Source organism: Ambystoma mexicanum, chromosome 5q (assembly GCF_040938575.1).
Source record: "Ambystoma mexicanum isolate Mex_15411 chromosome 5q, UKY_AmexF1_1, whole genome shotgun sequence".
Classification (NCBI taxonomy): domain Eukaryota; kingdom Metazoa; phylum Chordata; class Amphibia; order Caudata; family Ambystomatidae; genus Ambystoma; species Ambystoma mexicanum.
In genome coordinates, this window is record NC_090933.1 from 1,121,330,976 (window position 1) to 1,121,344,970 (window position 13,995).

General features: G+C 44.7%; 1 protein-coding gene across 2 annotated transcripts in view; it reads right to left on the minus strand.

Moving 5' to 3' along the window:
* ADCY8 (adenylate cyclase 8) overlaps positions 1 to 13,995 on the minus strand; it is a 1,651,787-nt gene that overhangs the window by 11,396 nt on the left and 1,626,396 nt on the right. For both annotated transcript variants that reach the window (XM_069621638.1, XM_069621637.1), the window contains one exon: positions 11,655 to 11,769. In XM_069621638.1, the coding sequence (XP_069477739.1) occupies positions 11,655 to 11,769 (115 nt within the window). The remainder of the gene's footprint in view (positions 1 to 11,654; positions 11,770 to 13,995) is intronic.

The following is a 13,995-nucleotide window of genomic DNA, read 5'->3' on the forward strand; positions in this document are numbered from 1 at the left end:
AGTTTGTTCAGATTGTGCTCTGTGCTTCCAAAGAAGAGAATATTGCAGTTATCGATTTTTGAGAGCACTCGAGCTCTGGTAGAGTAATGCAGCTGGCAGGTGAGAGGAAGGCTTTGCAAGCATTAATGAGCTTGTTAGTGTTAGCCGTGGAGGAGCCTGTGGGGTTTACTTGTTTTCTGAGCGAGAGAGTGGAGTCCAAGTAAACCCGTAGGGTTTTGATTTGTGTTGTATAAAGCTAAACCTTTGTATGCTTTGTTGTATAAAGCTAAACCTTTGTATGCTTTCTTGTTGCTATGGTTTTCAGCTGTGTTTATGCCAAGCACATCATCTGTAATTCCAGAATGGATTTATGCCTACTGTGCCATTCTGGAATGATGTGTGCTTGGAGATGTTTACTCTGGAGTGAAGTCAGTTATACCCTGGATTCTGCCTGTGTTGGGGGTCTTAAGTGAGTTCCAAGGATTATAAATCTAGTGTTCCAAATAAACTGGCTTTCACTTACCAAGTTTGTGGCTTCTTTACAATGGCGATGAGGATGGGATGTCTGTAGTGATCCCTGCAGAAGCCAAGACCCCAACAGTGACTGGAAGTGGAGTTTGGCAGGAGCTTTCAGCAGGAGCAGCCACCATCCAGGAGGAATTGGCAGGAGCTATCAGCAGGAGCAACCACCATCCAGGAGCTGTCAGCAGAAGCAGCCACCATCCAGGAGGAATTGGCAGGAGCTATCAGCAGGAAGCTGTAAGCTGCCTGAAAGTGGATGTGGCGCTGAATCAAGCCCAGCTGAATACGGATGTGGTGCTGAATTGAGAAAGGATACTGAAATCTCGCCCAAGGCCCCCTGTGGGAAGGCGAATTAGGAGGAGCTATCAGCAGGAGGCTGGAAGATGGAAGCTGCCTAAAAGTGGATGTGGCGCTGAATCAAGCCCAGCTGAATGCAGATGTGGCGCTGAATTGAGAAAGGATACTGAAACCTCGCCCAGGGCCCCCTCTGGGAAGGCGAATTAGGGGTGTATGACAAAGGGCACCACAGCTTAGAGAAGGTGCTTTCTCTGGCTTCCCAAAGGAGGAGATATTTTTGTGGTGGTGACTGGACAAGCATAGCCAAAATAGAGTGGCTATGTATGGCAACATTTGACGATATTCTAAGAATCACCATTTGATATCTTGAAAGCAAAATTGTTTTTGTTGTGTCATATACTTTGGACGCATATTAACCTGTTATTTTACGCATTGTGTTACGTAGCATTTAGAGGTTATAAATATGGCCCTGTCTGGAGTCCCCGGTCCGCAAGTATTTATGCTCACACCAGGTCTGCCAAAAATTAAGTGGGCCCCGTGGAAGAAGGGATTCCTACATTATGTTAAAGCTCTGTGTGTGAATGGAATGTCTGTAGAACGTAAAATGGCAATGTTAATGCATTTTCTGGGGTATGAAGGTCAGAGGATATATGACACACTTCCTGATATTTCCGAATTAGATTCAGAAGAGGGAACAAATGATTTTGACCTGGCATTGACCAAACTTGATAGGCATTTTGAGTCAAAAACTAGCAAGGTATTGGAGCGATATCATTTTGGCATGAGATGTCAACATGAAGGAGAAACTGTTGAAGACTATATAACTGCTTTGAGACATTTATCCCTCAATTGTAAGTTTGGTGGTGGATTAGAGGAACACATAAGAGATCAATTTATGATTCACTGCTCTAATGATAAAATACGGGAGGAAATTTGGTTAAAGGACGATCCAAATTAGAGGAGGTCATTAGTATAGCGAAGAGAATTGAGCACACATTACAGTGTGTAGCGAAGCTGTCCCTCAAGGAAAATAAATCAGCACCAAGTGTTGAGGTACTAAGAGTTGGAGATAAGAAGGGAGGGTGCCCAAAGGAAAAGAAAAAACGTAGAACCAAGCCCAATAAACATTATGAGAATACCCAAGCCAAAGGTGGGGGTGGTGAGCAGAATAATAGGCGGTTTCAAAAGGATGCAGCTCAATTTAATATGAAAAGGAAGATAGGTTATGTTTTCGCTGTGGGAGCTCACGACATTTGTCTACATCTCCCATTTGCCCTGGGAGGCGAGTGAATTGTGGTTTATATAAGAAGTGGGGGTACTTCGAGAATTGTTGTAAAAACTATCGAATTGGAGGTGGAAGGGGAACCCTCCTGATTGAAGAATATGACGGTGTATCTTCTGAAGAAGCTGATGTTTCTGAGAATGAAATAGTTACTGTTCATATGGTAAAGTGTTCAGGTTCTGATGAGTGCGAGCATCCATCAGCATGGATAGAGGTAAATGGTCATATGGTTAAAATGCTTGCTGACTCCTGCTCCAAAATCACATTAATGTCTAAAACTGTTTTTGAGAATGTAATTGGAGGTGACGTCTGATGTTTGATTCCTTCAGATAAAATGCCTGGCGGATATAACGGAGACAAAATAGAAATTCTGGGGTGCTATGAGACAGAATTCAAATTCAAAGGGAGGTTCACACGTGGGAAAATATATGTTACCAAAAGAGGTGAAACCTTGTTAGGTTGGAAGGAACAAAGGGGTTTGGGAATCAAGTTGTATCCTAATAGTGAAGAGCAAGTCCTCAATGTGGTTAATTCTTCTGAGGTTAATAGTGACAAAACAAAATGTGAAATGGTGACTAGATATCCTGAGGTATTTTGTAACAGAGTGGGGTGTCTCAAAGAGATGGTGCACAAGATCGAGGTGAAAGAAGGAAGCAATCCTGTTGCGTCCAAGCTCAGACTGCTGCCCCTGTCTATGCGGAATGCTGTGCGTGAGGAATTAATGAAATTGGAAAAAGAAGGAATTATTGAGCCAGCTAGGGCTGTGGAGTGGATATCTCCTGTGGTGGTGTTAAAAAAAAGCAATGGGGATTTGAGGGTATGCATTGATTTGAGGGAGCTTAATCGGTGTGTGGTAGCAGATCGCCATCCTCTTCCCAATATGGGGGAGTTATTAAGTAGGATAGGGAGTGCAAAATATTTTGCAAAGCTTGAAATGGCGAGTGTGTATCATCAGATAAGTTTAGATGATGAGTCACGCAAATTGACTGCTTTCATCACTTATGAGGGAATATATCAATTCAAGCGCATGCCATTTGGGCTGGTGTCAGCGTCTTCCGTATTCCAAAAGGTTATGGACAAATTGTTGAAGGATGTCGGCGGTGTATGGTGCTTTCAGGACGATGTCCTGATATGTGGGAAGGACGAGAGTGAGTTAAAAACAAGACTGGATTTAGTTCTCAAGATCTTTAAAGCAAGCGGAATAACTTTGCGTGGCGTAAAATGTGTATTTCTGACTCAAGCGGTTGATTATCTAGGTCATGAAATTTCTGAGCAGGGACTCAAACCAAAAAGGGATTTAGTTGAGTCCATTTTGAAAACACAGCCACCAAAGAATAAGGCTGAGTTGAGATCATTTCTAGGTACTATTGAGTTCTATCATAGGTTTGTTGAGAACTATGCCGATTCCATAACTAAATTGAGGGCATTATTAAGGAAGGGTGCTGAGTTTGAATGGAGCAAGGAATGTGAAAAAGAATTTGAAGCAATGAAAAGAAAAATTGATATGGCAAAATCCCTATCGATGTTTGATACTAGGAAGAAAACCATCCTGGCCGTGGATGCTAGTGAGATAGGTATAGGTGTGGTGATGTTGCAGCCAGATGTTGATGGTACGGAGATGATTGTAATGCATGCATCCCGCATGTTAAGAGGTGCAGAATTGAACTATTCCGTGTTGGAAAAGGAAGCCTGGGCGTGCCATTGGGGCATTGAAAAGATGAAAAATTTTGTCTGGGGTCAAGAGTTTACCTTGAGAACAGATCACAAACCTCTTAAGGTGATTTTTGAAAGTAAAGGCCTCGACAAGGTTTCAAGGAGAGTGGCAGGCTGGGTAACCAGGCTACAGTGTCATAAATTTGAAATAGAAGTAGTTGCTGGTAAAGAGAATGTGCAAGCTGATCACGCTTCGAGAGTGAAGTTGGAGAATGATGCTGGTGAAAAAGGAAGTAATGTATATGGTGAACATGAAATGGTTTTTGCAACTGTGGAGGGTATAATTCAGAAACAAGAGTGGATTCAAGTGTTAAGGGCCAATGAAATGTGGAAGCGGATTATGGTATTTGTGGCGGATGGGTGGCCAGAGAAAAGGCTACTATCAGGTGAAGAGAGGGCTATGTGGGAAGTAAGGAATGAACTATCTGTAAAGGGAGAGCTGTTGTACAGATGGGACAAGTTGATGGTTCCAGGCAGTCTGCGGAGGAAATTGATTGATTGTGCCCATCAGGGACATATTGGCATTTGTAAAACGAAAGAAGTAATAAAAGCTGATTACTGGTGGCCAGGAATTGATCGCGAAATTGAGAAAGTGGTTGGTGCGTGCAGTGACTGTACCAAATCAGGGAAGAACGTGATAGCTGTGTCCCAACCAATGGGTAAAACTACCTGATGGTGTGTGGCAAGATTTGTCCATGGATGTTCTAGGTCCCGTAGACATGGGTGCAAGTAGAGGTAGGTTAATTTTGGTGATGGTTGATACCTTTTCGAGATGGACAGAGTTTAAGATCCTGAGGGAAGTCACGTGTCAACGCATAATTGAATTCATGGAGGATGTGTTTGAAAGGGAGGGTTTGCCCAGGAGCATTCTCACGGATAATGGTCCACAATTCATGGGAAAATTATTTTTGGAGTATCTGTACAAATGTGGAATCAAACACAAAAAGACTCCTTTGTATTGTCCCCAAGCAAACGGTATGGTTGACAGAGTAAATCGAAGTATTACGGATGCTATTCGTGGAGCTAATGCATGTGGTCTTGACAAAAAGGTTGCAGTAAGAGACAGGCTGTATGCTTTGAGGATGGCTCTGCGAGTAGAAACAGGGATTAGCTCATTTGAACTTATGAGAGGGCAAAAGGCAAATACCTGTGTTGCGCCAGCTTGGTTGGGCCGGGCGAGAGCATCAGATGCGGTTGTGGATGATGTAAAGAAAGGCATGGAAGCCCGAAAAAACAAGTGGGTGGAAAGAGTCAATAAGAAGCACACAAGGAGAATAACCGTGGTCAAAGCTGGAGATTGGGTACGGATAAGGAAGGCTGTTGTTACCAAGAAAGGGGAACCGTTATACACAGAGCCTGTTAGGGTTACACAAGTCTTCGAAAATGCTGTGTGTGTAGAAAGTCTGGTCTTTGTCCAGAATCGCGAAAGTAAAATGATGTAAGTATATATCTGTTCAGTGGGTACATATCCCACAAAAAAGAAATCTATTTCATAAGGGAGGGGGACGTGTTGTATAAAGCTAAACCTTTGTATGCTTTGTTGTATAAAGCTAAACCTTTGTATGCTTTCTTGTTGCTATGGTTTTCAGCTGTGTTTATGCCAAGCACATCATCTGTAATTCCAGAATGGATTTTTTGCCTACTGTGCCATTCTGGAAGGATGTGTGCTTGGAGATGTTTACTCTGGAGTGAAGTCAGTTATACCCTGGATGCTGCCTGTGTTGGGGGTCTTAAGTGAGTTACTGAAGCTGTTCCAAATAAACTGGCTTTCACTTACCAAGTTTGTGGCTTCTTTACAATTTCTTTGGCCACTGTGGTTAGGTTACCATCTATGTTGATAGAGGCATAACAGGGGGCTAGTTTGTTTAGCCGAGGTTGGAAGTCGACGAGAAGGAGCTTGGTGTCCTCGTTGTTAAACCATAAACCATGTTCTGCCATCCAGGCTTGGATCTCCAGGTAGAGTTTGTTAATCCGTGTGGAGTCCTCTTCATAGCATCCTGATAGGGAGATGAGAACCTGGGTTTCGTCAGCATAAAGTGTATGTGACACCCTAGTTGTATAGGTGGTCGAACAATAGCTTTGTGAAGATATTGTATAAGGTTGGCGAGATGCAAAAACCTTGTGGGGCGCCACATAGGATGGGGATGGGGTGGGCTGAGGTCCCAGGTGAGAAGACCCATGTGGTTCGGTCTGCTAGAAAATATTTGACCCAGGCGGTCTCCTGGCTAGAGAATGCAGCTGAGGCCGTCAGATGTTCCGTGAGGATCTGGTGGTCTTCGAGGTCGAAGGCTGCCGAGAGGTCAAGCAGCAGGAGAATGGCTAGGTTTCCCTTGCCCTTTGCCTCATCCATCTGGATTTTAGGTCCAGAAGGGCTGTTTCTGTTCCGTATCTTGGCCTAAAACCAGATTGTCTCAAGCCCAAGAGGTTGTTCTCTTCCAGGTGCTTCTGAATTTGCAGATAAGCCACTCTGTCTAAGATCTTCAGGATATAGGGGACAGTGGTGATATGCCTGAAATTGGTGGAGATGTTGGGGTCTAGATTAGTTTTTTTAGAAGAGGCATGACCCAAGCCTCCTTGAGGCTACTAGGGACTGAGCTTGTTTTGAAAGAGGTGTTGATTAAAACCTTTTAAGTGCCAAAGACGAGCATACTTGTCCTTTTTACATAGACATCAATAATAGCCTGGCACTTAAGGGGCTGTAATGAATGATGGCAGCTGGGCAGGAGTCCCCTGGGCATCTGGAAAGTTTGAGGCCTTATATGATGCTTTCCTCTTCTTTCGTTGAGACAGGAGTGAAAGAGAAGGGGGGACAGGTGGGAGTTTTAGTATTAGGTGGTGGTAGAGGGTTTGCTCTGATGCCTAGGCTGGACTTTTTCAGTTCGATTTTAGATTGTATCATGGCAATTTCGTCTGCCAATGCTTTTTGGATTGTCTCACACCAGTCTGCATCTTTCCTGCAGGTTTCTGAAGGTGGTGAGGGGTATTCCCTTAGGATAGTGAAGAGCTCCTTTGTTCTTGATTTGGCACTGCCAATTCTGTTGTCATAGGTCTCTTGTTTGGCTCCGAGGATGGAAGTTTTATAGGTGATGGATGCTGCCGTGAATAAAATTCTGTTGGCTGGGTTAGGGGTTTTTCTCTATGCGTTTGGTGTTCCGCAGGATTTTGAGCTCAGGAGTGAACCATTTGTTCAGGTGGGCTGCTGGTTTGGCTTTGGTAAGTTTGATAGGAGCGATGGTGTCTATGGCTGATTCAAGAGTTTTATTGTAGAGGTCAGCAAGTTTATCCATATCTAGGTTGGTGTAGTTTGCAGGGGCCAGGATGTTGTGGATTAGGGGGCGAAGGCTTTGCAAAGTGATGTTGCGGGTATTCCTAGAGAGGGTTTGCGGGATGATGCCTGGTGCAGTGTTTGGCGGCACTTTCCCTTGGATGGAGAAGGAGATGAAGTGGCAGTCTGAACAGGCAATTGGTTCATTTTTAAGGATGGCGGTAGAGCAGTTGTGGTCTGCCAGCCAGTCCAGGGTTCTGCTTTTGTAGTGCGTTGGGGCTGAGACCCTGTGCTTGAACCCAAGTTTGGAGATAGTATTTTCCAGGGAGAGCGCATTGGCATCATTAGGGTCGCCAAGGCCTAAATTAAGATCCCCAAGTAGAATGATTTGAGATGTTAGTATAGTATTCATGGTTAAGAGTTTGGATAACTCTTTCTCGAAGGATGAGATGTGTCCTGGAGGTCTGTAATGTTCTTGGAATCATTTTCTTTTGTCTTCTCATTCACCTCAGTCCATTGGATTTTCCAAAGGTTTTTCTTTTTCATCACTATTGCCATTTTGTTTACTTGTCTGGATAGTACTGTGTCCACCACAACCTGATTTCCCCAGAACATAATAGGAGATGGGCCTGTTTGGCTGCTTTGGTTTTGGATGTACATATGCTACGCTCCACTGTGAGCTAGATGTTGCTTTGTCTTCTCTTCATGCAAGAGGCCTGGTCTCCAACCTTGATTGCAACTCCTCCTTTGTCCTCATCTTACTTGATCTTATGCCTTTGATACGGACAACCATGCCAACCTACTCAACCGTCTAAGTAAAAACCTGGGTATCACCGGTCAGACCCTGCCATGGCTGACTTCTTTCCTCTCTGATCAATCCTCCCAGGTCCAACTTGGGTCTTTCCTCTCATCTATCTCTATCTCTACCTGTGGTGTTCCCCAGGGGTCTAACCTCTCTCCCTGGCTGTTCAACCAATACCTGGCACTTTTTGCCCACCGCATTGCCACTCTCTGCCCAAATTTCAGTGCTATGCGGATGACACTGAGCTCATTTTCAGGCTACCTTCAGCCAACTCTTCTCCTTCTCTCATCTCTGACTGTCTGTCTGCTATCCAGGAGTGGTGTGCAACCAATGATCTCTGCCTTAATGCCAGTAAGACTGAGATTCTCCTCATCGGCACACCCGCTCCCCCCTTTCCTGTCACTCTCTTGGCCGGCCTCTCTTGGCTCTCTTCCTGCTCCAACCTGCGAGACTAAAAACCTTGGGGTCATCTTCGACTCCACACTCTCCTCTCCTTATATCTCGGATATCTGAAAGAGTCACACTACCAGCTGCACCTTCTCAGAGGTATTCTTGCTTTCCTCTCCTTCCCCCAGAAGCTTACTGTCTCCAGAGCTCTGGTTCTCTCTAGGCTGGACTACTGCAACAGCCTCTTTCTAAATCTGCCTGCTTCTACTCTCTGCCCTCTGCAACTCATCCAGAGCAGGACTGCAAGACTTGTCCTTGGCCTCAAGCCCAGGGATAGTATCTCTCCAGGACTGAAATCTCTGCACTGGCACCCAGTGACTGCGAGGATTAAGTACAAAACCCTCTGCATTGTCCATAAGGCCTTCTGGGCCTGGGGCATCAATACCTTCAACTCTCTCTTCCTAAATATCTTCCTTCTCGAGCTCTTCATTCATCCGCCTCCAACTCCCACAGGGTCAGTCGCTTCTCCAAGCAACGAGTTGGTGGTAGATCTCTTTCTTCGGCTGGGGCCTACCTCTAGAAAAGCCTCCCTGCCTCCCTGAAACTTGAGGAGAGCCACCTCTGGTTATAGAAGCACCTCAAAACCTTCCTCTTTGCTTCTGCTTTCTCTCCTCCTCTGCCCTGCTGAACTCCTGACTGAAACTGAAACTGCACTGGTTACCTGGCCACCCTCTGATCTCGGGCACAGGTACCCTCCCCCCGCCAGTTGCACACCTGCACTGCCTCCCTGGCAACCCCCTCAGTTGGGATCAGTTTTTCTGTATCCCTACAGTCCCCTACCAGCTGTTGACACCTGATGTCTGCACTACCCTGCACTTGCCACTTTGCTGTTATTTATTCTATTTATTTTTTTATTTCCAATCCCATGTACTGCACTGCAACATCCCCTTTTCCCACCGCACTTTTTCCCTTCCCCCTACCACTGCACTTGCGCAATCTCAATGACACCTCGCCTAGTAAGATCGTTATCTGTCTGTCCCGCCTTGAAACACTTGTATATAGGCGCCTTATAAATGCCATATCATATCATAAAAGTGAGCCAGGTTGCCCATTCAATTTTGCTCCATTAGTTCTGAGTCGTTTTTAGCATCAATAGACACTCTGCGTTTCGCACTTTAAATGGACTAAGCTCTGTAAATGAAGTGCACCTCTTACAGTTTTAAGAGGTAAAGGATTGGCACTTTTCAGGAAGACCTCTTTGGATTAATTTGTGTAGGATCTATTAGAAAAAGAATAGCTGTGTGTATCGAGATGGTCAATTGCTCTTTAAGTGTTGTCACTCACCTACTCACTCACATTCTGAGATGTTACTCACCCAGTGCCCTTATCTAATGGAAGTGTTCCGCTGTGAATGTCAGCCCCTCACCCAAGATTAGAGGCCTCCTTTTATTGTTATTCGCCAGCTCTTGTGGTATTGGCATTTAGCAACCTATCTTGTGCAGGTGAACTATACCTCGTTCAGATGCCCCACACATGGCGGGAAGAAGTTTTTATTGAAACTGAGATGGGAGATATATTGGAATGTTGGTCTGGCTGGGGCTACCAGCCGTGTTAAGCCCTCGCCCACACCTTCGATGGAGATTGCAACATGCCAATTCTCTAATTGCACACCCGTATCAGCTGCTTTGTGTCATTTGCAAATAGTTGATTAGGCCTAGCACGTGAGTGTGGATTTTGCAAATGAATATGAGGGATGCTGTGTGCTATGCAGTACTACATAGATTTTATATAGTACGTCATGCCACACATACCCTCAAGGAATGCTTTATGACTGCTGCATACTGAACTGTGGACTGCTTTCTACCCCCATATTTCTCCTATTTGCCAACACTAAAATCAACACAATGCACCAACTACTAATCCTACCTGCTCCTGGCTCCTCTCCAGCATACCCCACACTTACCTCACATGATCTAACGGATCAGTCTAAGTATCACAAAAACACACATACCACACATCCGCCACAAACGAACATACAAACCAATGGACGTTTGCCTACAGCTAGAATGCAGACTCGCACAAGACACCTGTTCTTCCTGGTTCTACAAGCTTCCACAGCAAAGCACAACCTCTATCCTACTCCCTTATCCCTCACTTATCTACCCAAACCACTCTCTTACAGAACCATGTGAGCACCTGGAGACCATTCCAATGGTAGCGTGCGCGGTATACAACAACTTAACATAACATCTGCCCTAAATCTAACATAGTTAGGAACACAGTTACTAAGGCCGTACAAATAAACATCAAGAGAACCACTGCATCCGATCTTTACAGTTGGATAAGGCCTTAGCTTGTGGTCTAGAGGCAAAGTTACTGCCTTTGAAAGCAAGATACCAGGAACATATCCAGTGTGAGTCTGCACCGAGCACGTGCCAAATGGGCATGGGTGACCCATTGTGCAAGTGGTACCACGCCCAGGAGGGCAAACGTACACTGCTTAGTTTACACTCATACTAAACCAGGGGAAGTGTGTGCCCCACTCTTCGGCCGTGTCTAGATGGATATGCAGACTGCGAGCCTGCAGGCACATCTGTCTGTATTTATAACTGATGCCCAACAGAGCTGCCTTTCTCACGCCACTAGGACACCCAGACATCAGTGGGAACCCCCGACGGTTTTAAAGAAATGAGCTTGTGAACACTAAACCCCAAAGCGATCTTCTCTTGAGGTGGGCACAGAAATAAAATGTACAGCACCCCGAGGGTGGAAGTTCATTCTACTACCCTCACATATGGGGAAGAAAGATATTCTTACGCACCCCTGCAAATGGGAGCACTGTCCTATTCAATTAGACCATCAATGGATCTCCCAAGGTCCTTTTGGCATCACCAAACTGCATATGGTGCTCTACAAACAGGCCACACGGTAGCTTGGCATGCATTTGGTGCCAAAGACAAGCTTTCTTACTAGGGCTTCTGGCCTCTAAAAATGAGTTACATCCTTTGACTACTTTAAGCAAACCTGGGAAATTCCCTTAAGCTTCACTTTGCTGCACTTGACTCTGGTGTGGGAACTAAGTGCAATACACTAGATTATGAGGTTCTACCAGGAAGTGCCTACAGTGATCTAGGTTTGTGGTGTTGTGCTTTGAGTGTTTTTAAGCAAATATCACTGAGACTAGGCAACATCACTATTTTAACTCAAGTTGTACACAAGTACGGAATGACTACCCTTGGAAGATAGCCGCTCTGATTGCATTGCATGATTCTAAATAGAAGTGGTTTTGGTTGGGATGAAATTCAAACCATGTTCTCCTTCGAAAGGATAAGGTCCTCACTTTCACATTATTCCTACCAAAAAGCACACAGCATGTGACATCTTCTCAATTCTAGCACCAAACTTACCTATGCGCAGTTCGAAGTTGTTGAAGGAATGCTTGTTGATCTCTTGAATGCTTTCATTCAGAGCGATCGAAAAATCTGCCACAGCGCAGAGGTGTCCCCATTTGTCTTCACATTGCTGAAGGGTGAACACAATAGAATACATTATGTTTACTTTACATCTACACGATGAACTTTATTTCCCTGAACCTCTTCATTATTTTCTGTCAATACATTTTGTAGCGAAAACTCTGCGAGAAAATAAAATGGCTCCCAGCGATAGTTAATAGTTTGTTTTTATGCACACATGGATAACATCAAACATTTATACATTGTATAACACGGATGAAAGCGTTACAGCTTTCCGCCTGGCGTTGCCTGGCTATCAAAAAAGGACCTGATCTGGATCCTGTGTGGCCCAGATGCTCTGGGCTCACCAACCTGCCACTTCGGTGACAGAATCCAAGTAAAACAGTCTCCCACTACAGTATCAGGTAATATTATACCCATAAATAATGTCGCCATACATATAGTCGCCGGGAAACGGCATAGACAACATTATTTATGGGGATAGATCATGGGGTAAATGGGAGCGGGGGTTAAGGGGCTGTCCCCTGCTCGCTTTAAAAAAAATATGGGGGTTGCAGGGGTGTCCTCCGTAGGTTCCATATGGTAATATCGCCAGGAAAAAGGTGCCATTCTTGTATGGAGACATTTTTGCGTGGCTATTATAACATGGAACCCCTTCTACACGAATGTCCCTAATTAACTGATTTAATATTGAAATATTCTTGTAGGACTTTGGGTCCATTTAATGTGCCTGGACACCTGCCCACTTCTCTTTTATAGTATTGCATCCCAAGCCCATTCTAATATGGCGCAAGGATCAGCGAGAGTCAAGCAATTCACATTGGTTCCCTGAAAATCATGCGACTAGTCCTCAGTCTTATGTGCAGAGGCACATTGTAGCCACGTATTACAAGCATGCAGCGCGTGCACCATGACTGCGCCAGAGGCACATCCATCTCCACACATTTCTGCCAAGGATGGGATGCAGGGTAGCATTTGTTCTGAAAGTGGAAGCATGAAGACAGAACATTTATTTGATCCCTCCAACATTTGGAATGTCCCCCTTTTAGTTACACCCTGGATAAAATTGAATTCTATGGTTTAGGACAGGATTGTATTTGTCCCTACGAACATTAGTAAATGGTTCTGTCTCTTTTAGTTCCGCTACCAACCCTACCTTTCCTAGAAATATTCAGCTTGGAGGAATGCTTATTTGAGCTGTGTGCTAATCAATTCAAAGAAACTGGCCAAACACAAACTTGGCATTTCCGACTGTCTCCAAACTTAAATGCTTCAGGTGCATGCACTACTGTTGAGATAGAACACCTTGGGCGTGAACGCTGTTGTTCCACGTACGGGAAGAGTGGCCATTTTTAACTCTGCACTAGTTTCTCATAGGACAAGCTATTAGCGACTGCGCGTATATGCTCACCCCCATTTGCCATTACTTTTCTACTTGCCTATCACCCCTCTAGGACACCATGACCTCATTGCTCAAATTGTGTCAGCCGGTCTGACCCTGATCGCAGGTGATTTTGATATGTAGATGTATATTCGATCCATATCTTGCACCTCGACCATTTGAGATGGTATGGGCACACTTGGCAGTGTCTATACATATACCATGAAGCTTGAAACATTTTCTATCCACAATACTACCTGGACTCTCAAAGAGCACACAGCATGCAGAGGTAGACATGTCATTTATTCAACTGAATGCTCATGCCACAACATTTATTTTGGAAAACATCTCGACCTGTCAAAACGAGCCAAAGTTGAACATTGGTCAAGGATCAGAACGAGGAATCTGACCCCTCCCCCCGTCCCGCACCCCCATTGAGCATTACATTTCACAGGGACTGGGCCCTAATGAACTGAAATGGTGGCTGGTGGAAAAAGTGTTCAGCAAAGATCCCCATGCATTAGAACGTAGGTTGGCACAGAGAGAACACATGTGGATGTATCTGACCAACAGCCTTAAAGATGGTCTCAACAACCAAGCAGAATGGCATCAATTAGGTTGTGTCTAATCATGAATTGTCTGCCTAGTGACCATGACAGCTTTAAGAAAGGCGCACCTGATTCTTTTTTAATGAGATTATTCACATCTAAATTCTTGCTGCTCAAGGTCCATTATTTACTCGAATTGTGTTACTTAATTCGACTCCATTCCAATATGGCACCCACATTCACTACTGTTTGGTAATGGTAGTGAAATGCCTTAATGTCTTAATGATATGGCTGTATATAATGTGCAGCCATATCAAAATCCAGCACGCTTGCCTGTTGCCGTTCC